At 32.2% G+C, this 20,876-nt stretch overlaps 1 protein-coding gene across 1 annotated transcript in view; it reads left to right on the top strand.

The window, feature by feature from the left end:
• Positions 1 to 20,876, top strand: part of LOC129804607 (sodium channel protein 60E) — a 198,820-nt gene that overhangs the window by 150,101 nt on the left and 27,843 nt on the right. The window contains exons 4-12 of the mRNA XM_055852097.1: positions 960 to 1,180; positions 1,350 to 1,456; positions 5,955 to 6,034; positions 6,117 to 6,208; positions 10,375 to 10,502; positions 10,619 to 10,753; positions 14,216 to 14,413; positions 14,477 to 14,603; positions 20,688 to 20,854. Coding sequence (XP_055708072.1) covers positions 960 to 1,180; positions 1,350 to 1,456; positions 5,955 to 6,034; positions 6,117 to 6,208; positions 10,375 to 10,502; positions 10,619 to 10,753; positions 14,216 to 14,413; positions 14,477 to 14,603; positions 20,688 to 20,854 — 1,255 coding nt within the window. The remainder of the gene's footprint in view (positions 1 to 959; positions 1,181 to 1,349; positions 1,457 to 5,954; positions 6,035 to 6,116; positions 6,209 to 10,374; positions 10,503 to 10,618; positions 10,754 to 14,215; positions 14,414 to 14,476; positions 14,604 to 20,687; positions 20,855 to 20,876) is intronic.

The raw sequence follows: 20,876 nt of genomic DNA, 5'->3' as shown, positions 1-20,876 counted from the left end.
TAATTCAAACTACAATTTAATCTCATATAAATTTTGTTAGCTTTGAAAAAATCGTTCGAATTTGGGAGGTGAGAAATGTTAGAAATACCCCCCGAGCGTTCGAATTTAGGAGACTCTACTGTATTTCTGCAAGATTCAAGTAAAAGGATGCGTAGTGAACAGCTATCCGTCTTCCGACAAAGATATCAAGAAGACAATTTCTACATGAGTTTTTATTTCTGTTATGTCTTTTTGGCGCAAAAATATTTATCATGACACCGTGAACGAGCGAGATTAGTGTAACCAGTATGGCTATCTGTAATTTCCATTAAAATTATCAACACAAAATTTCCGATATTACACGGCTTTTAACGAGCACAGGTCTGCTGTAGTGACTATATTACGGAAATAAAATTAAAAATAATATTTTAAGTGGATTAGTCATAATCGTCATAAACGATCCAAATAGCGAAGTGCCCGAATTAGCACACTTGACTGTAATTAAACTGGGAGAGCATTTTTTTGAAGGCTCGATCTCTTATATTCTAAAGGAAATAGAATTTAAAAATTTTCAGCTTGTCACATTTTGCCCCAGGTCCCTCTATATTGTAAATTTTTCTCTGAAAAAAAAATATCCAAGGAAATAATAAAGGGAGCATAAATTTTACCTGCGACGGATATATATGTGACTGTAGAGACGCAATGCAGATGATTTTGATGCAGAAACTTGTAGAATTTCTCTTACCACAGAAAGTGTAAGGAGTTGGGTATGGTGGAAAGGGATCTGAGACGAAAATGTTATGGGCCAGATATGGAGTTAAGAAAATCCCCGGGGGGATGTGATATATACCAAGAAGGCACCTGAGAAATTGGATTGAATAAACAGCACCTAAACCTTTGCCACCTTCACTGTATTAAAATGTATAACCGAGAAGGGAGAACTTTAACGGAATTATATCATTCTAATTTTCAATCTGTAGATATATATTTCTGGTGATCTACTCAGCTGAGATGGTAATTAAAATAATTGCCAAAGGCTTTGTTCTGAATAAATACACGTACCTGAGAAATCCATGGAATTGGCTGGACTTTGTTGTAATTACCAGCGGCTACGCAACGATTGGAATGGAAGTTGGAAATTTGGCTGGTTTGAGAACATTTCGTGTGCTGAGAGCACTTAAAACTATTTCCATAATGCCAGGTAATAATAATTTGATGTTCTGAATATCTTTCCTCACTCATATAACAATATTTACTTGGGATATGTAACCAATTTTGCAAATTTCTTCCACCTCAATGCCATCTCGCCATTATACATCTTTTAGCCTATTTTCTTCTAAAACACAGTGTATTTTCTTCGTATCTTACAGGACTTAAAGTCATCATTAACGCACTTCTTCACTCATTTCGTCAATTAGCAGAAGTAATGACTCTTACGATTTTCTGTTTGATGGTTTTTGCTCTTTTCGCTCTCCAGGTAAATATACAATTTTCTCCATTTCCATATGATGCTATATCGGTAGATATCACGAGTGTCAAACACAACCCCAGGCCATCATTAAACTTTGATTATCAGTGTGAGATTTGACACTAATTAAATCTAAAGGGATTCCACACAATTAATCCCATTACAGCTCCTCATTCACGGGGTGATTAAAGAGGAAATCATTATGCTTTTGATTTTATCACCAAAAAGAGGATGAGTGTGGATCAAACTTTATAACTTTCCTCGTAATCAATCATTGCAAAGAAGATCTATGTTCAAAACTTTATGGAAATTAAGAAATTCCTATGGTATATTCACAAAGTGCCCGAGTGCAAGAACTCGGGAATTTCGCGAAATTTCTTTTAACATAGTTTTATACATAAAAATACAGTTTAACCCTTTAACGACGACACACTTTTTACGGACTGAAAATCAACAGTAAAAATTAAACTGAGAAACATAATCAATGATTTGGAAAGTCCAACAGAGTCTGATTCGGTGTATTTTGTGCTTCTATGAACGATAGGGACAAAAATAGCCCAAAAATTTAAGTAATTTTTCTGAAAATACCAATGAATAATATTTTTCGCTTTAATGAAAAATATTACGTATGAGTATTGTAGTTTTTTATTGCCAAAAGGGTTTTGTTTAAAAAAAATTGGAAGTATAAAAAATAAATAAAATCAATTATGAATTTGTGAATTTAAAAATTCGCTATTTTTTAGCTTAAATATTTACTACATAGCAAATAGATAGAGACTTGCAAAAAATATTCTAGATTCCTTTAGCCTTCTACTTTACAATTATGTACAGACATATGAAAAAAATAACTTTAAGTAGCCAGGAAAAATTATTTTCTTTATGGGACACCGGTGTTCCAATCGTCCTTAAAGGGTTAAGAAAGGAGGTGAAGGAAAAAAAAACGTCTCGAAAGTATATCTTTTAATGAGGGGGTCGCTAAAGATTAAAAGTTGATATCTCATACTGTCTGGCTTAGGATGGTAATATCCAGACAAAAATTCAAATAAACACCTTGACTAATTATTTTCCATGTTTCAAAATTTTAAAATTACAAAATTTTTTCCGAAATATGATCGAATATAGGAGAGGGTAGAGTATAGTGTCATGCAACTGAACTTTTTTTCAGGACTCATCTGCTAAATGAATATCATATTCAAACTAAATATTCGTCTGTTAGTTTCTCTTGAGTATTGACTATCTAAAAATGTACAGAACACTTGCTAAATAATAATTTTTCGTCTCAAAAATGTTTATTTTTGAAAGTAATGTATACGTGAAATACATCACCCTTCTCTACTGCCTCTCTTTGAATTGGAGCAATTAAACATACAATTAATTCATTAGAAAAGTAATCAACTTATTCAAACCAAAGAATTGCCGTCTTTTATTGACTTGAGGGCTTTTTTCATGATTTTTCAACCATTATTTCATAGAGGCTCATATCAGGTGAAATATGCACCATTTTATTCAATAAATTGTTGTAATTTTAACGAATCGCCTTTCCATTATATTTTATTTCAATTTCTTATTTGAACTCTTTTTTGTCAACTTATTTAAACAACTTGATTCACCTTAGTGAATTCGAGCATTCCGTATTTTTAACTTAACAATTCGTTTTTACTTAAATAATTTCTTCAATTTAGAGGGAGCCTGAAAAACAAGGTCAATATAAACCAATTTTTTATTGCTTAAGTTTCAATTTTTTTTTTAATTTTTGCGGCTATTAAAAGATAGCCAGACTTTCCGGTTTCTTTAGGCCCGGTTGCCAAATATTTATTTTCATAGGGAGCGGCTGGGGATTCTGTGCGTGGAACTTCTATCACGCTGCTCGTTCGCCTTACCCCCTAAGGATTGAGGCTTGGGGTTTGTCTGATGACTGCCCCCCCATTGACTACACCTACCTCTAGAGTTTTTCTGATGGTCGAAAGAACACACTATAACTGTTATAAATAAATAAATAAATAACATTGAAAATTACAAGATATTTCTTATTTAATGAAACTGGATCACCATGATATAATTGTGGAGCTCAGAAGCATAGTTGGTGGTTAAAGCATAGAATATGTTGGAATGGTACGGTCAGTTAGTTGTAAAGTGGTAGTATCAGAAATCCCTTGTGACCCGATTTATCCCAATTATCTCCATACCTGAAGAAGGAGACAAACATCTCCGAAACGTCGTATGAAGTAACAATTGAATAAATCCAAACATAGGTCATAATCCGTGTTTTAAATCAGCATAGAATATGTGTCATTTTGCCTCTGAGCTTCACAATCTAGTTTCACAAACCAATTTTGAGGCCAAATTACATAATGATAAGGCTCAATTCTATTTAACAAAAGGAGAAAAAGTCCTATATTAAAGGTGCCCCAATTCAAAGATACCCTATTTCCCCGTATTTTCGAAGATACAGAGTCAGCAGCAAAGGAGCACCGATAGGGTTTCCAAGCGGGTGAATACCGAAAATTCTACTGCCCATTTTCTCGTTTTTCATTCTTATGATTTTGTCCGATTGATGGAGAAGATAGTAGAAACAAACTTATAAACCCGTGGAGGTTTGTTTCCTTTAGAATTAAATTCTCTTCTAATTGAACCTAAATGGTTAGCATGTTAATATTAATATTTTATCCCGAAATATGAATTAAAAATAAATAATTTTATGATCTTCTCTGGTCTTTCTTGGTTTAGCTATAAAATACTAACAGAAATTGATTTTTAATTTGGTTTATTATTTTTTATCGGGTGTATTAATCGGCTATTTTGTTTTTTTTTAATTGGTTGAGCACTTTTATTACTAAAAATTTCATGAGGCCTGGTTTTTTATTCACTTAAAAAATCGAAAAAAAAATATTTTGGCTTCTCTTTTAGGCTCCCCCTTAAGTCCACTAACTTAACCCAAATTGTAAAAAAAATATACAAAGTCAGATTTACTTTTGGAGTGGATTTACTCGAGAGAGATTTAAAAGGCGATTTATTTTATTTTATTTGTTTTATTTTTTTTACCAGTGAGATTCGTGATATTGTGTTAAACCCCTCTATAATTTTGATGTCGGAGCCCAAATAGACTCAAGCTGATCCTCAAAACTATTTATTCAGTCTATAAAATTTTTAAGGATTAGGTACGGGGAATTTGTGCATAGGACGCTTAAAACCTAGGCCCTCGTGTATGACAGTTTGGGATAAATATTTACTGCCATATTTTACAGAGTACCTAAATATTCTCAAGAACCTGTCTGAGTCTATTTGGATACTTATACGGGCTTCAGACCTAAGGCTTAACCATATGGCTTAACTTCTCTAATTTCTTATGAATCAATAATTTTTGGAAAATTATTGGACAACATGAGTAAGTGATCCATTAAATTTTGAAAAACCAATAAAATTGTTTTGCTATTTTGAATTTCGAGACCACCAGAAACTGGGCTAGACCTTAGGTCTGAAGCCGACCTTATGCCCTTGACACACTTACGACTTAAGCCGAGAGACGACTTAGTGGAAAATGATGGAAATGAAGTCTAGCGGCGTTATCACACTTGCACATTAAAATTTTAATGTGATTCACATTAATTGTCGCTTGTGAGCGTCCAAATATGTTATTTGTGTGTTTGAGTCACTTAATATCTGGGGTTTTTCTATTTATTGATAAAGAAGTGGACTTGGTCTGCAAAAATAAGTTTGAATTTACCTAAAGCATAAATATTTTTCACATTAAAAAATTAAAGAGAAAATCGTATTAATTTTTCGCATTAATGCTATAAATCAATTTATATCAAATTTTGCGGGCCAAGTCTACCTTTTTATCAACAAATAGATCAAATTTTGAATATAAAATTATTCAAACTGATTCAATTGATTTGGACATATTAAAATTTTAATGTGCAAGTGTGATAACACAGTAACCATTATTTCGAATATAATTACACTAAACCGTCTCTCGGTTAATCATCAGGTCTGTCAAAGCCCTTAGAGTGAGAAGTTGAGCCCTGCAGTTAAAGACATTGTAAATGAACACTTTATTTTTCGATAAATATAAAAATTATACCTAATTTATTCTCTAAAAATTGACCTCGCAATTAACAAAAGTGGTTTTGCTAGATGTAAAATAGAAAGACTCTACAGAAATTGAATTTTCTAGTCCAGTTATCATGAAATCTCCCAAATGAATATTTTATCTGCAAATTTTCTATGCAAAACTTCATTAAAGATAAACCACATGCTTCAACTTTATTCATATGAGAAGGAATTTGTAAGAATATTTCCACTCTCAGAGAGCCATATTCTAAATTTCATAGAAAATAATATACCTTTAAGCTATTCCATCATATGTAGAACGAGTACTAGAATAGTTCTACATGATACTTCTCTCTCTCATTTTTTTGTTGGAAAAATCATGTCCCACTTGAGGGCAAATGCTTTCTATATTGAGAAGATGGGAGCAATACATTTTTCTTTTTTACCTTTTTTGCAGGTTTATATGGGAGAACTTAGGAATAAATGTGTTAGAAATCTTCCAGGAGACTGGAATAGTACGACTGAAGAGTGGATGAGGTAAATTTAGTGAAATGAAAAATGGAAGACTCATTGAAATTTGGGGTGAAAGTGAATTTTAATGTGAATCTTTCACTTCCAGTTGGGTGAATGATACTGAAAATTGGATTTACGATGAAGAAGGATTTCCTCTATTGTGTGGAAATTTAACCGGTGCCCGTCACTGTCCTTCAGGTATGTTGAATTGTTAGCTCTCTCTAAACTATAGAATTGCTCATATACAACCTCTCCCCACATCCTTTAAGCTAAAACATAACACACAATGCTGCTGGAGTAAATTACAAAGTGAATAATGAAGACTTTATACACACACGTTGTTTTCATAAAGTTTTCCACACATAAAGTTATCATTTAGTTAAAATCTATTACCGTGGAAACACGCAAACACACAAATTTCTACATCTTACCCATTTCACATGGAATCCCTTCTTTTTCCTTCACTTTTTGGCTTCGGAGGTGGAGGAACTGATGAGAGTATCCTTGAGACAATTTCCTTTGTTTCAGAAATTTTCAGCTGCGAACACTTAAATAAATTTATCAAAACACACAAGAATAACTTCACCTCATTCTTGAAATCTTAATTTAACATACACTTTTGCTGAATCAACGTCTAATTTGGATAATTTTCTGCAAGTTTCTTTTTTTAGCCAATAAATTTAATCTTTTCTGGAAGAATTTTATTTAAATTTTCTGCAAGCATAACGAAAACATACTAGTATTATTTAAATTTCCAAAATAATATGCAAGACTACGATTTTAAGTGAAACCAAATTGTATACCAAATTTTATAACGTGCATTTTGTACCAATTATCAAATTCACAGAGAAATAAACAAAAACTTGATTTTGGTATCTAAACTCCTTCCTAGTTTTGCAAACTTTCTTGGCTTAATAGTTCATTGTGTACTGTAGTATCCTCGTACCTAAACTAGCAACTCTCTTATTATCTGTATATTTCTCTATTATTTTATGTTCACTTAGTCGATTAAATTAAGGTAGTACACTCGTTATGAAAATATTTAAAATTATTTTTCAAAAAAAAAAACAATTTATTAGTAAAATAACAAGAGTAGGGGAGACTGGGGCAAAAACTCACAAAACGGATATTTTATTTTTTTACAAGCTACTCGAGCGCTTCAAAAATTTCTACACTGAGAAAAAAAGAGGGTGCGATTAACTTTTTTCCCTCATAACTTTAACACTTTTAGGTGTAAAAATATATCAACATTTTTTAATGTTAATTTTACACCTTTTAAGTGTAAAATTAACATGCAAAAGGGTAACTTTAACCCCCAATACACCTAAAAAGGGTAATATTTACACCGATTTCGGATCAATAATGCAGGGTAAAATTAACATTTTCGGAATGTTATTTTAATTTTTTCGAATTTCTCTCAGTATAATTAGCGCAGTTTTATAGGAAATTTACCGCTCTACAACTTTGCGAAAGTAATTTTCTTCTATTTTGTAAGGAAATACGTTTATCGAGCCAATTTATAAAAGGTAATTTTGTGACTATTCTCAAAAATACTGGGGCAAATAGTACCAGACATTGGGTATTATCATATTTTGATTCGTTTCATTACGGGCTTCCGTAAATTTGAAAAAATACCTAGAAGACATATTTTCATAGAAAATTTATTCATCTACACCTTTGTAAAACACCGGTTTATCTGCGAGAATAGTGAGAAAACAAGAAAAGCGCTTTTCAAGCTATTTTAGAAAAAAACACACAAAAGACTGCAAATCGTTTGACCAATGCAAACAACAAGTGGCGAGACATGATAATGACGTTTCTTTTCGCCGTGAGACATCAGAAATTGCTTCGCTTTTTTGTTACTTTTTACCCCAAGTGGCCATTTTTAATAAAAGGATTTCCGGAGAAAAGAACTTTTGTGAAATTCTAAAATAGATAGCGGATTCGTATTCAAAAAATCCAAATTATTTAGAAAATATTCACTAGTGCATCAATTTTGGAAAATAAGTAGGTAATAATTGTTATCTTCTGCAAGGAAAATATTTCAAAAATAGGGCTAAAAATTTCGATATTTTTTATTTTCTAAATTCCTTATTCGAATTCTAAGAAACTTACGACATTGAAGAAGGTCTATGGAGAGGCTATCTATTTGTTTTACCATGGAAGATTTTGAATTTAGAATTTTTCAATTTGTGACTTTTGCCCCAGTCTCCCCTACTATTCAAATTAAATTGCTTAAGTTTCCATTCAAAGGAGATACAACGAATTTGCATAAGTACATTTTTCTGCGATATTCAGTGCAAAAGTCTGGATTTAATAAGTTTAGGAAAATGTGATTGTTAACAGAATTCATATCTCAAATTCCGAGATAAAAAGTCTAAAGATTTAAATTAAAAATTTAGTGTCAAAAAGAAAGATTTCTTATTCTAATTTAAAGGCGTAATAATAAATCTTCTATTCTGGTTTTGAATAAAAATTTTAAGTATTTAAAGACCTTAAAGACCCTTACGACGAGCTTTAAAATTAAAATTGGATCTTGCAATGATATAATTTAGCTTCAAAAACCACTTGTAAGACCGTCTTCAGACTAGAGGTTTAGCCCAGTTCCCGAGGGTCTCAAAATCTTAAACAGCAACCGATTTTATTGATTTTTCAAACTGTAATAGGTCATTTGCCCTTAATAATCCAATCCTAAGTCAAAATTTTCCAAAAAATCCTAACTGATAAGATATTAGAGAAGTTAAGCCATATGGCTAAGCCTTAGGTATGAAGCCCGTATAAAGATAAAATACATTATAATAAGGTTCAATTCCATTTAAAAATAGTAGAGACTGATGATTACAGAAAGTGTGATTGTGCAAAAATCACACTTATTAAGACCAATTGCAAAGCTGTCCCACTTCAGAGGTTTCCCACTTCCCCCTATTTTAAACTATTAAAAATCTACAAAATTTTTATAATTGAAATTTTATTTTTATGGATAATATTTTTATCAAAATATATTAACAAAAAATATTTAATTAGGTTGAAAAGAACACTTATTGACATTTTAAGAACTCGTCGCAGGACCTATTGACACCCTACCCTGTACCATTTGGAATACGAAATTTGAACACTCATTTTGAAATTTGAAAAACGTAGATTAATGAAAAAACGCCATATTAGGGTAAAGTGTATAATTTGGAATTAGTGTTACAAGTTGGACAATTCGCCGGTAAAAGTTGGACATGGCTTTTCTCTTGATAAATACAGTATAAAATTTGTTTTTAAGCACAAGGAACCAAATTATAAAACTTAAGAATAAAAAATATACAAATAAAAATGAAGTACTAAATTTATCAAGACAAAAAGCCCTGTCCAACTTGTACCACTGTCCAACTTGTACCACTTTACCCTACTTACATTTTATTAGATACATTAAATAAATTTCAACATTTTGACAAAAGTGTCAATAGAGGTTGCCTGTCATAGAGGTACTCATTTGACCCTAAATCTGATAAATGTAATTGATATCATAGACATTTAAACTAAATCTTCTAAAATTTTCATATACATTTTTTTTAATTCAGTTCTTGGGCCCTGATTTCCGTAGATTTTTCTTTTTCAAAACAGATACTTACTTTGCAATAATCAGGATTACTCAAAGTATGTTCAAGTGCAATCAAAAAAATCTTTTCCTACTAGCAGATCAGTTATCTTATACTTGAACGAATAATTTTTGAAAAAGTATCGCACCTTGAGAGATTTTTATACAAAAAAAAACGAATTTCGGCTTATTTTACATCAAACTAATTGCAAAATTAGATATGATCGAGAAAATGAAAAATTCTTCGTTCAAGAACTAGTTTAACTCTTTTACTGACGGAAAATAATAAGTTTTCGATTTTAGATAAAAAAGTAACTTTTTTCTTTGCAAAAGATTTCCGATATGGAATCCCAAGAGCAGAATTTTTTAAAAATGTTTAATGAAAATTTCGGAATAATTTAAAAATGTTCTTCTTTTATATGCTGAAGAGCTTTAATTTGACAAGTTTTTTTTTCTTCTACGGAATGTTGTGCCCACTACCCTCATTATTAATTTATTATTATTATTATTATTTTAATAAATTTTCCACAAAAATTATAGCATCTAAACGATCTAAACACTACATGAAATACATACCAAATTCAAGTGATTATATCGGTATCCTTATCGATATTCGCAAGTCGATTGTAATACCTCTTCTTTAGTTCATCTCATGCTGGGCTTTGTATTCCTCTTGCCCTTTTGCAATCGCCCTCCTGCAGAGTCCAAAATTGCGAAGTGCTGGAATGTGGATTCGATGATTTGACTAATTTTGTCCTTTACCAATATACCTTTTCAGGTTACACGTGTTTATGTATAGGCAACAATCCAAATCATGGTTACACGAGTTTCGATAATTTCATGTGGTCCATGCTCACTACTTTCCAGTTAATAACCCTCGACTATTGGGAGAATGTATACAATATGGTGAGAATGGTTTTAGCAGTTAATTAAAAAGTGCATAAAATTAAAAAAAAAAAAAGAAAATGAAAAAAAATAGTTTAATATTAATATAATCTCTTGTACATTTGTTAATTTTCCAGATTTTGGCCACATCTGGTCCTATGAGTGTCTCCTTCTTCACCGTCGTAGTCTTCTTCGGATCGTTCTATCTCATTAACTTGATGCTAGCCGTTGTGGCGTTAGCATATGAGGAGGAAGCACAAATTACACTTGAGGTATCAACAGTTTAAGATTAATTGTCTGTGATTAAGGATCGGTGTCTGATGGGAAAAGGTGTCTCCATACCAATGTGTCTCTTGTAAAATGGTCTTTGAACCCTTATATTGCTCTTTGTTGATGCTATCACTCACTAAAATTGGACGAGTGGGAATTAACATTTATGTTAGATAACTCATCAAATATTCAATATAATTTAAATGTAAATTGACACACCTTGTATTGAATGTTAATTTGTCCCAGATCGATCAAATACATCTTAATCACTTTCTTAATCAAATTGGTTTGCATGAGTTTAACTTTATGCATTATTTTATTACCTTTCTGGTATCCTATTTGATTTTGCAGTTTTCTCAAATTGCATTGCACAGTTTACAAGTTCATAAGCTATCTGTGAACCATAAAAATAGTATCATATCGTCAAGAAATCTGTGAAGGAATCTAATGATGCCATCAAGACAGACATTTACAAGAGGGAAAGAGAAAATGTCTGCAATGTTCATTACTATTCTTCACAGACGTTGAGGGAACTTACGAACATTTTCTCTTGGTGTGCTAGGAGCGACCAAGTGAAAATCATTTGGCGGGATGCTCAAAATCTTGATTTCAGTGGTATCCCGGGGGCTTCTTTGTGGAATGCTATTTAGTAAAATCAGTATCTTAGCTGTAGGGAAAATGTTACCTTCGGACAACTTAATTTTTTTGTATGTTCTTAATGGATTTGGACCCATGACTCTTTTCCGTAAATTTGATGCATTGGATTAGTCATTAAAATATAATATTATAATTGGTGAAATTCACTAAAAACATTTTGAAAAAACTGAGTTGTTTGTAGCATGAGTCGTCCGAAAATAGCGTGCTTTTCCCTAATTAGTTCCTAACTTGCCTTAATTGTGGATTATTTATTAATAGTAGTACGTGTAATACACATTCTACACCAGTTCAATAGTATTTAAAATATTTCAACATTTTCTAGCAATTTTATAAAACGCCTTATACAGGGGATACTGGGACAGTAGTAAACATGGAGTAGGATGAAAGGAACGTCTATTGACACTTTAAGAACTCTTGTCAGCACATATTGACACCCTACTCTGTTACCATTTGGGATACGAAAAAACGTTATATTACTTATATTTTACAAGATACATTAAATAATTTTCAACATTTTGACAAAAGTGTCAATAGGGGTTCCCTGTCGAACAGACGTTCCTCCGACCCTAGTTGTAAAAACTACTATTTTCTTTAATTATATATTCAGATAGACTTCAGAGAATGAGACCTATATAGGTTAATGGATGATATAAGAATCCTTGTCCACCGAAGATATGGTCGACTTAAGTCCAAGTAGTTTAAGCACAAAAATCAGTGTTTACAACTACCCTATGTTTACTACTGCCCCAGCATCATCTAAATTGTGTTTTCATTGTGTTCTGTGAACTGTGATGTTATTATCCTTAATGATTGCGATTTATAGAAGAGAGTAACCTTTTGAACTTGAAAAAGGGTTAAAAGTAATTGTTCAAGGTCATTTACGATCATAGACGAGATAAGGACATGAAAAGCTACTTTTTGTCTTAAAGGATTCATAGTGTAAAACTTTTCTTAAAGTGTACAATTATTTTGTATTGTAACTTAGTAATAATGTAATTTAGATTCACAATGCATTTGTAAAGCTAAATAATATCCGGTGAAGTTCAATTTCATTTTAAAAAAGGAGAAAAAGTCCATTTTTAAAGCTGCCCGAGGTGCTACAATTCAAAGGTGGCCCACATCCTCCCTTAAGGCATTATAAAACCAAGATTCTGGTAATTTTCTTATAGTGATCTTGATTCCGTCTTTGAAACTACTAAAAGTAAAGTGACGAACATTTAAGGGCTTAAAAGTTTCTACAGGAATTTAAACACTAAATTTTAACTGATAAACTGATTAAACATACTAAATAAACTAATTTTTCCACAATTTACAAAAATACACTATTTAACTGTTTCCATAAAAACGCTCATGAGAACACAATGGTGTCACTTTTAAAGAAAACTTTTTCTTCTACATGAGGAGATTACACAGCTCTCTCGGATATCCGGCTGACAGCTGCCAAACACTGACGGTTGATGAAATAAAACCGTTTTTTTTACGAAACATGCAGCTTGTCCAGAGTGAATTAAAATGTTACTTTGACTTTATCAAAGCCTTTAATACTTAATTGGGGTACAAAATGAAACATAAGTGCACCATCGAAGAAAATTCTGTTGTTTTTCCACAGAAAATAAATTCACACAGTGCAAAATAGTAAAACCGCTAACCAGATTTAAAAAAGCCAAATGTGTTTTTGTCCCCACGTCAACCGGATATCGGAGAGATCTGTGTACTGTTTTCTTCCCATCAGTGGCGCTGGTAACTGTTCTCAATTTATAGTTCTCAAGCTAAAAGTCGAAAATTTTGACCATACAGGGGCTCCCGGGATTATGCATATTTTCGGGACCGAGAAAAAGCGCCCGAAACAGCTTTATACATGCAGAAATTTTGCATACTCTCAGGAGACTTCTTTTGAATAAGTTACGGAAACGCCGTAAAATATGCTAAATATTACTCGGGTCAATTTTTGGAGTTATTTTCAGCGCCATCTGTTCATAAGTTACGCATTTCAAATTTACCGACAAGAAAAAATGCATACATTTAGGGGGATTTCAAAACTGCACATATGAGCTCCTAATGGTAAGCAATAATGCATAAGTATATCTGCATAATCCCATCATACGCATAAGTGTGATATGCATAATTCCGGGACCCTCTGTACTGCAGTGAAAGAAAAACTAAGATCATGTTTATGATTCTTAGGGTCTCGACAGACCTGAGGATTAGCCGAGAGACGGCCTAGCGTAATTATATTCGAAATAATGATTAAAGTACATTTCCATAATTTTCCACTAAGTCGTCTCTCGACTTAAGTCGTAAGTGTGTCAAGGGCATTAATTTAATAGACCCCTAAGAATAAGTATAATTTGGATTTTTCTTACTCTGAATTATGACAATTATGAAAATTGAGAACAATTGCCTACACCACTCACGGGAGAAAACCTTTACGTCCTAGATGACTTCATTCATGTCACAGTCTCACCTTTGGTCTTCTGCTTCTCTGTTAATGTTCAGCCGTAACAGGGACTGACTATCACTTTTCCAACATCTTTTTTTGGAAAGTAAAATTTTAAAATTATAAAAATCTAGTAATAAAGAACTTATACATAATTACTCTCTTTCTCTGGTAGAGTTCGAGCAAGAAATAGTAAGATTTGGGAAGATGACATAATTTGGGGAGACACAATTAATCCCACAAAGGAGATATAATACGTGCAATATAGAACATGAGACACAATTGGAGTCATGGACAAATTTTCTGATTGGCATATATTATTTGCAGTTATAATATGTACATATATAAATGTTTGTCTGTTTATTTGCAGGAAAGAAAAAAAGACTTACTGGATCACAGGGATGATTCCACATTCAGTTTCGATCCGTCCAAATTGAATGTGAAGAAACTAAATAAAAATCAGAAGAAGAAAATTGATTCACGCAAAGGGGTTCTCCTAGCCAGTTATTCACGTAAGAAAACGAGACGGAGAAAAGGCAAGACGAACGAGGGCAAGAGTAACAATCAAGTAAGTAAACTAGTCCTTTGACTTTGAACATCAAATGCAACCCTTGGTGTCTTTATTTGCCAGACAAAGGGGGGAAGGTCTGTGACACCGAGTCCGAGTCCTAGTCCACGACCAGCTTTGGCTATTCAGAGAGGCCGTGGGGTCACAGTTCAGAGCACAACACAAAATCCAAACACTCTCCATCCATTAGGTGAGAAACCCAATATCAAACTACATAATCGATTGAACCCCATTTCAGGAAAGTGTCCAAATCTATTCAACAGAAAAGGAAAACAATGCCCATCATTCTCATATTTCTCGTTAAAAATTCCATCAGAAAGTTTCCTATTATTGCGGATCTGTGATTACTTTTTTTTTGGCAACCGGAGAACTTCTGACGTCAGAAATTTTCTATATTGACTCCTCTTAAGAAAGCATGAGTAAAGTTTTCCCGCCAGAAATAATTGGATAAGAGCATCCCCTTCATGCTCAACACAGTAGAAGAATGAAAGGAATAATTTGATATTGGTCGTTAAAAGTTTTTATCAGAATACTTTCATCAGCATTTGCTGAAGGAATGCAAATTGAGTGTATTACTTTGGGATGAAATTTCACTTTAATTATTTAAATAAATTTACAAAAAAAACAACAATAAAGTTTAGCATTCTTCTTGTAAATTTTACTTAAAACATTTCTATTTCATACATTATAACAAGTTTAAGTCAATTTGTTGCATATTAGGGTCGAATGAACACCTGTTTGGCAGGGAACTTGGCATTTTTTCAATATGTTGAAATTTACGTAATTAGTATCTATAAATGCAAGTAATATAACGATTTTTCATTAATCTATTTCTTGGCATAGGTGTTCAAATTTCGTATTCCAAATGGTACAAAATAGTGTGCCAAGAGGCCAGGATACGGTTTTTTTAAGTGCAAATAGGTGTTTCTTTGACATTATCAAACATTTGTACACCTGATAAAGAAATTAGCACTAATAGTAACAGATAACTTGATGAACTAGATTTATTTCTTCAGAAAAAAGGCTGAGTTTCTTTACAATCTCAGTTTAAAGTGCGTCTCCTTGAGGATGATCTAATGCAAAGAGCTTGGCAAGTTCATTACCGATTATGTTATCTTCTTAATATTCCCCATCAAAATACATAGGCTAAAGTGATATAATTTGGAATTAGTGTTACAAGTTGGACAATTCGCCGGTACAAGTTGGTCATGGTGTTTTTCTTGATAAATACAGTACAAAATGTGTTTTTAGGCACAAGGAACCAAATTATAAAACTAAAGCATTAAAAATATACAAATAAAAATGAAGTACGAAATTTATCGAGACCAAAAGCCCTGTCCAAGTTGTACCATTGTCCAAATTGTACCACTGCACTGTCCAACTTGTACTACTTTACCCTATAGTTTCAATTCAAGGGTATTAAAAGAGTAGCAAGGAAGGGACAGGGAAGTGCCATAGCCCTGTCCCTCAGACTGTATTCCATAATTTGAAAAATAAATAAATTAAGAGTTTTCTGTCGAATTATATGAGATTTTCAAAAAACCCAATCTTTCAATTTTGATTAAAAATTGAATTGTAGTGAATTTTTGTAGAGATTGCTCAAAATAAAATATTTAAAAAAGCTTTAATGGATTTTTTAAGGAAGTTTCGATTAACATTTCTTTGAAAAAAGTTATGTTATCTTAAAAAGAGTTTCTATCAAACTTTTCTCATTGGACTATCATAATAATAAAAATCGGTTCAGCATTGAAATTTTGGCTATTTGTAAAAAAAAAACTTAAAAATAAAACTCTTGGGACTTAAGAGCATTTCCATACAACTTCTCATCATTTTCTCAGTATTTTCTTCAAGAAGAAGTTTTTCTGGTTTTTCTTTAACCGAATTTTTAGCTAAGGATACACGCCATATTTATTGAGAAATGATTTAAACTAGATTTTCAAAGAAATGAGAATAGAACATATTTTTATATTAATTCATATTTTTACCTAATTTCCCCACAAAGAAAAGCCCAATTGGGAAATATTTTAAGAAAATTAACATTTTAAGAAAAATTCTTAAGAGAATTTTTTGTGGAAATGTTTCTGTCTCTTACAAATAATTTGAGATCAGAAAAAATCGAGATGTTAAATTTTAGAAAATCATCAAAATGTCAAAATCAGATAAAAATAGAATTTATGTTTATTTTTTCTAGTAGATTCTTAAACGCCTTTTGGTCCAAGCTATTTCTTTTTTTTGCCATCATTTTCAAGCTTTAACACTTTAAGGACCAAAGGTACACCGGTGTCCTAAAAACAAAAGCTATTTTTAGGACTTTAGAAGATAAAAAGCTCTTTATGATCAAAAAAGAATGTTTTTATTTTTGGAACACCAGTGTCCTTCTCGTCCTTAAAACGTTAAACTTAATTTCGACCAAGAGAAGCTTAAAAGTTTTATACCCCTTTCGTTTAAATAAGTTACATCGAAATCGTTAAAATATTTAGATCAAGGGACAAAATTTCCTCAAAGAACAGTTTCTAAGTCGTTTTTTTCCAAAATGTTTAAATAAAGGATTTTGTTGGTTTTTAAAAAGGTCAAATTTAAATTGGAATTAGGTTAATTTGATTTTTTGCAAATTTTTCTTCAGAAAATTCCGGGTGCTTTGCTTTAGAAAAACGACGGATAATTCTCCAAAAGTATTCTTCTCAATTTTTTTCTTTAAATTTGGCCTCGTCATATTAAAATCCTGGCTATATCCTTGAAGAGTATGGTTACAAGAATAGTTTTTCACGTACTAGAATCTTAAACATTCTACAATAGAATATAGGGGATAGAGGAAAAAGGAAAAAAGACTGTCCGAGATAATATCCACTTATAGGGGCGGGGCAGGCATCGAAGACCAAAATTCTATATTTCTTACTGTTTAACCCGTTTGACCCCTCTACCTCAGGAACAAACTTAAGGTCAAGTACAAATTAATTCCGAAAAAAATTATTCAAAAATCGGTACTCAATCGATTCATTACCGATGAAGACCGATAGAGCCGGGTTCGAAGTTTCAATACCTGTCCAAAAAATCAAAATTTAACCAAATTGCTTGAAAAATGAGCCCTCCAAATTTATTGACTTTTGACCTTGAAAAGAAGCGATTATATAACTGCTCTCTCTTTGAGTTTGAGCAGTAAAAAAAATTTATACTTTAATTTAATGCAAGGGTAAAGGAAGATCTTAAATTCCAAAACTGATTTGGGATATGTGGTTACTTTTCTTAAATTGTTAAACCTTTTATGTTAATATACGTATAGATGAAAGAGTATTTAAAAGAAAAGTTTATAAATGAAAAAACTATTTTCTTCCTGGATATATACGGCACATTCAGCTCTAATTCTTTAAAATTCAATGGATCACTAAGAATCCAAAAAAAAATCTGACTATACAAGATAAAACAACTATATATCTATAGAAAAAAAATATGTTATTGTTTTTTTTTATAATCGCTGACCCTTTGGTCCTTAAAGGGTTAAATGCTTTATATTCATATCTTGTTCCTTTTTTTAACGTTTCAAGGAAAAACTTAGAAAAAACTTATGTAAATATAAGAATTAAAGTAACATTTTCCATCTGAACAATGGTCTATACTTAATAAGGCTTAAAACAATTCAGCACATGAATATACCATATATTAACTACAATAGTCCGGTGATCGTCGGATGGGAGAAATCAGCCCAGAATAAAAAACTTTTCTTCCCAGAGCTTTCGATGCCCTACGCACCTTCTTCAGTGGCTATAGGGGCAGTTTTATTACAATAATGAATTTACAAAATTTAATTTTCTCTTATTTTCCACTCACTCGAAAATGTCAGGTTTCTGGGCCTTTGTCTTTCTTGGGGGCCGAAGGGATGTCTTCATTGGGTACATGGATTCTGAACTACACACTTCACGAACAATTCCACAGCGATAATCTACTTTTTACAATTAATTGACTATACAATTTACACAAAGTTTAATAAATTAAATAAAATTCTTTGGCTAATATCTCTCTTTCTTGGCGCCTTTTTTTTTCTCCAGTTTTCTCACACAAAGAGTACCAAAAAAAAGCGCCAAGAAAGAGAGATATTAGCCAAAGAATTTTATTTAATTTATTGAACTTTGTGTAAATTGTATAGTCAATTAATTGTAAAAAGTAGATTATCGCTGTGGAATTGTTCGTGAAGTGTGTAGTTCAGAATCCATGTACCCAATGAAGACATCCCTTCGGCCCCCAAGAAAGACAAAGGCCCAGAAACCTGACATTTTCGAGTGAGTGGAAAATAAGAGAAAATTAAATTTTGTAAATTCATTATTGTAATAAAACTGCCTCTATAGCCACTGAAGAAGGTGCGTAGGGCATCGAAAGCTCTGGGAAGAAAAGTTTTTTATTCTGGGCTGATTTCTCCCATCCGACGATCACCGGATTATTGTAGTTAATGAATTGTTACGTCGGCTCCTTACCCTAAAAGTATATACCATATAATGTATTGATTTTAATGCTTGATTGAATTGACATCAATTTGATTATACTACTATGCAACAAAGATTTTGCCTAATGATTTACGTTAACGTTTAGGGGAGACTGGGGCAAAACTTGTCAAAACGCATATTTAATTCTTTCACGAGCTCTGAGAAAACTTAAACGTTTTATAATGAGCGTATTCTTATAGGAAATTTACTGCTCTACAACATTGCAGAAGACTATTTTCCTCTAACTCGAAAGAAATGTGATTTTCGAATCATTTTCTAAAAGTCGATTTTGTGGAGATTCACAAAATTGCTGGGGCAAATTTTGTCAGTCTTCGGATAATTTGTTACGTTTTACTCTCGCAAAGTGTTAAAAATATCAAATAGACATATTTTTATAGGAAATTTATTACTCTACAACTTTGTCGAAGATAATTTTTCTCTATCTTAACGAGAAATGTGCTTAAATTGAGGTAATCAGTATTAATATTTTCTGTGCCAATTCCAAAAACAGGGATCAAAATTTAATTATTTTTTATTTTACATAATCCTTCTACGAATCCCTTGAAACTTTGTAAGTTTAAGAAAGTTCATGAGGCTATCTATAATACAAATTTCAAGCCTGAGTCTGTTTTATTTTAGAAAATAGTGAATATTCAAATTTTCCTTTTGACAAATTTGCCCCAGTCTCCGCTATCATTTAGACTTCAATTTTTTGAACCCTAGGTGAAACCGTCTTTTTTTCTGTTTTTCGATACTTAACTAACCATAGCTTCAATTCTAAGGAAGTAACTTTTACTCTATTTAGGAGAAAATTAAAGATCTTTGAATGTTCAACAAGACGTTCTAATTTTTTTCCTCTATAGTTTATTTTGTAGCCACACACTTGTAAAAGGGCTGAACCCTATTTTGTTGTTGGTATTTTGAATAAATTGAAATTGAAATTGAAAATTGAAGGCTGTAATACAATTACAGTGCTTAAGTTGAATACTAGAAGCGTTTAGTCTCTTATACCAAAATATGAAAATATTGCATTTTAAAACCGGTTTAAACGGAGGTTTTGAACTTCTGAATTTTTAGGGTTTTGCATTAGCTGCATTTTATCTCCACTTAACTTATCTAGCAAACGTCTTTCACTTTCAGATCGTTATTTGAGTTCGAACGAAAACCGAAAACTGAAATCCTTAAAAGTCAAAATAAAAAGTCTTTTTAAAATACAACAAACATCTTCCTTACAGAGTTCTAAATTCGTATCTCCGTTTATAAGCTTCGATAATTTGTACACATAAAAATATTAATAACGACTATATTTTCAATAAGTGAAAGACAGTGATTACATGTACTGCAATTGTAGGTATATCAAAAGCTTTTAAAAGCACGTAATTGATATAAGAAAATCCTTAATCTCCTTGATCGACAATCCTTGGTTATATGCATAGAGCCATAATAATGTATTGCTTTTATAGAAGCAGTTCTAAATTAAACGGATTAGACTTGGCCACATCTTCCACACAATTAAAAAAAAAACGTGGAATAGTGTTAAAAATTTATTAGAATTTTCTCTAGGGTAGTAGGATGTGGTGCTTGAGCAAATAGAAAAGTTTCATGAGTTGTTGTGTGGTGAGGGGTGGGATATAGTTAGTAGTGCAGAAACACTAATTAGTGGTGTATGCTCTTGGTAGCAACCTTTTTACCGCCTGGACCAACCCCAACCACTCTCTGGTTGTATGTCCCATGAGCACTCATTAGGGGATTTATACTAAGAGCTCTCTGTGGCTAATTCGATTTTCTCACTTTTGAAGGAGCCAATTACAGGGGTCAACTTCTGCCTACCAGTCGTCAGGCGAGTTCCAACGCCAGCGAGGGCGGGGGTGTCAATCGTGAATCTTCCCTCGATGATTCTGGCGTTGTGGATGACCATGATGAGCAGGATCTAGCCATGGAATTGCTCCATGCAGCTAATATTGAGGTAAAATTTTACTTTCTCATAA

This window comes from Phlebotomus papatasi, chromosome 2 (assembly GCF_024763615.1).
Source record: "Phlebotomus papatasi isolate M1 chromosome 2, Ppap_2.1, whole genome shotgun sequence".
NCBI lineage: Eukaryota > Metazoa > Arthropoda > Insecta > Diptera > Psychodidae > Phlebotomus > Phlebotomus papatasi.
Note: the sequence above shows the minus strand (reverse complement) of the source record. Positions and strands in the feature narration are given on the sequence as shown.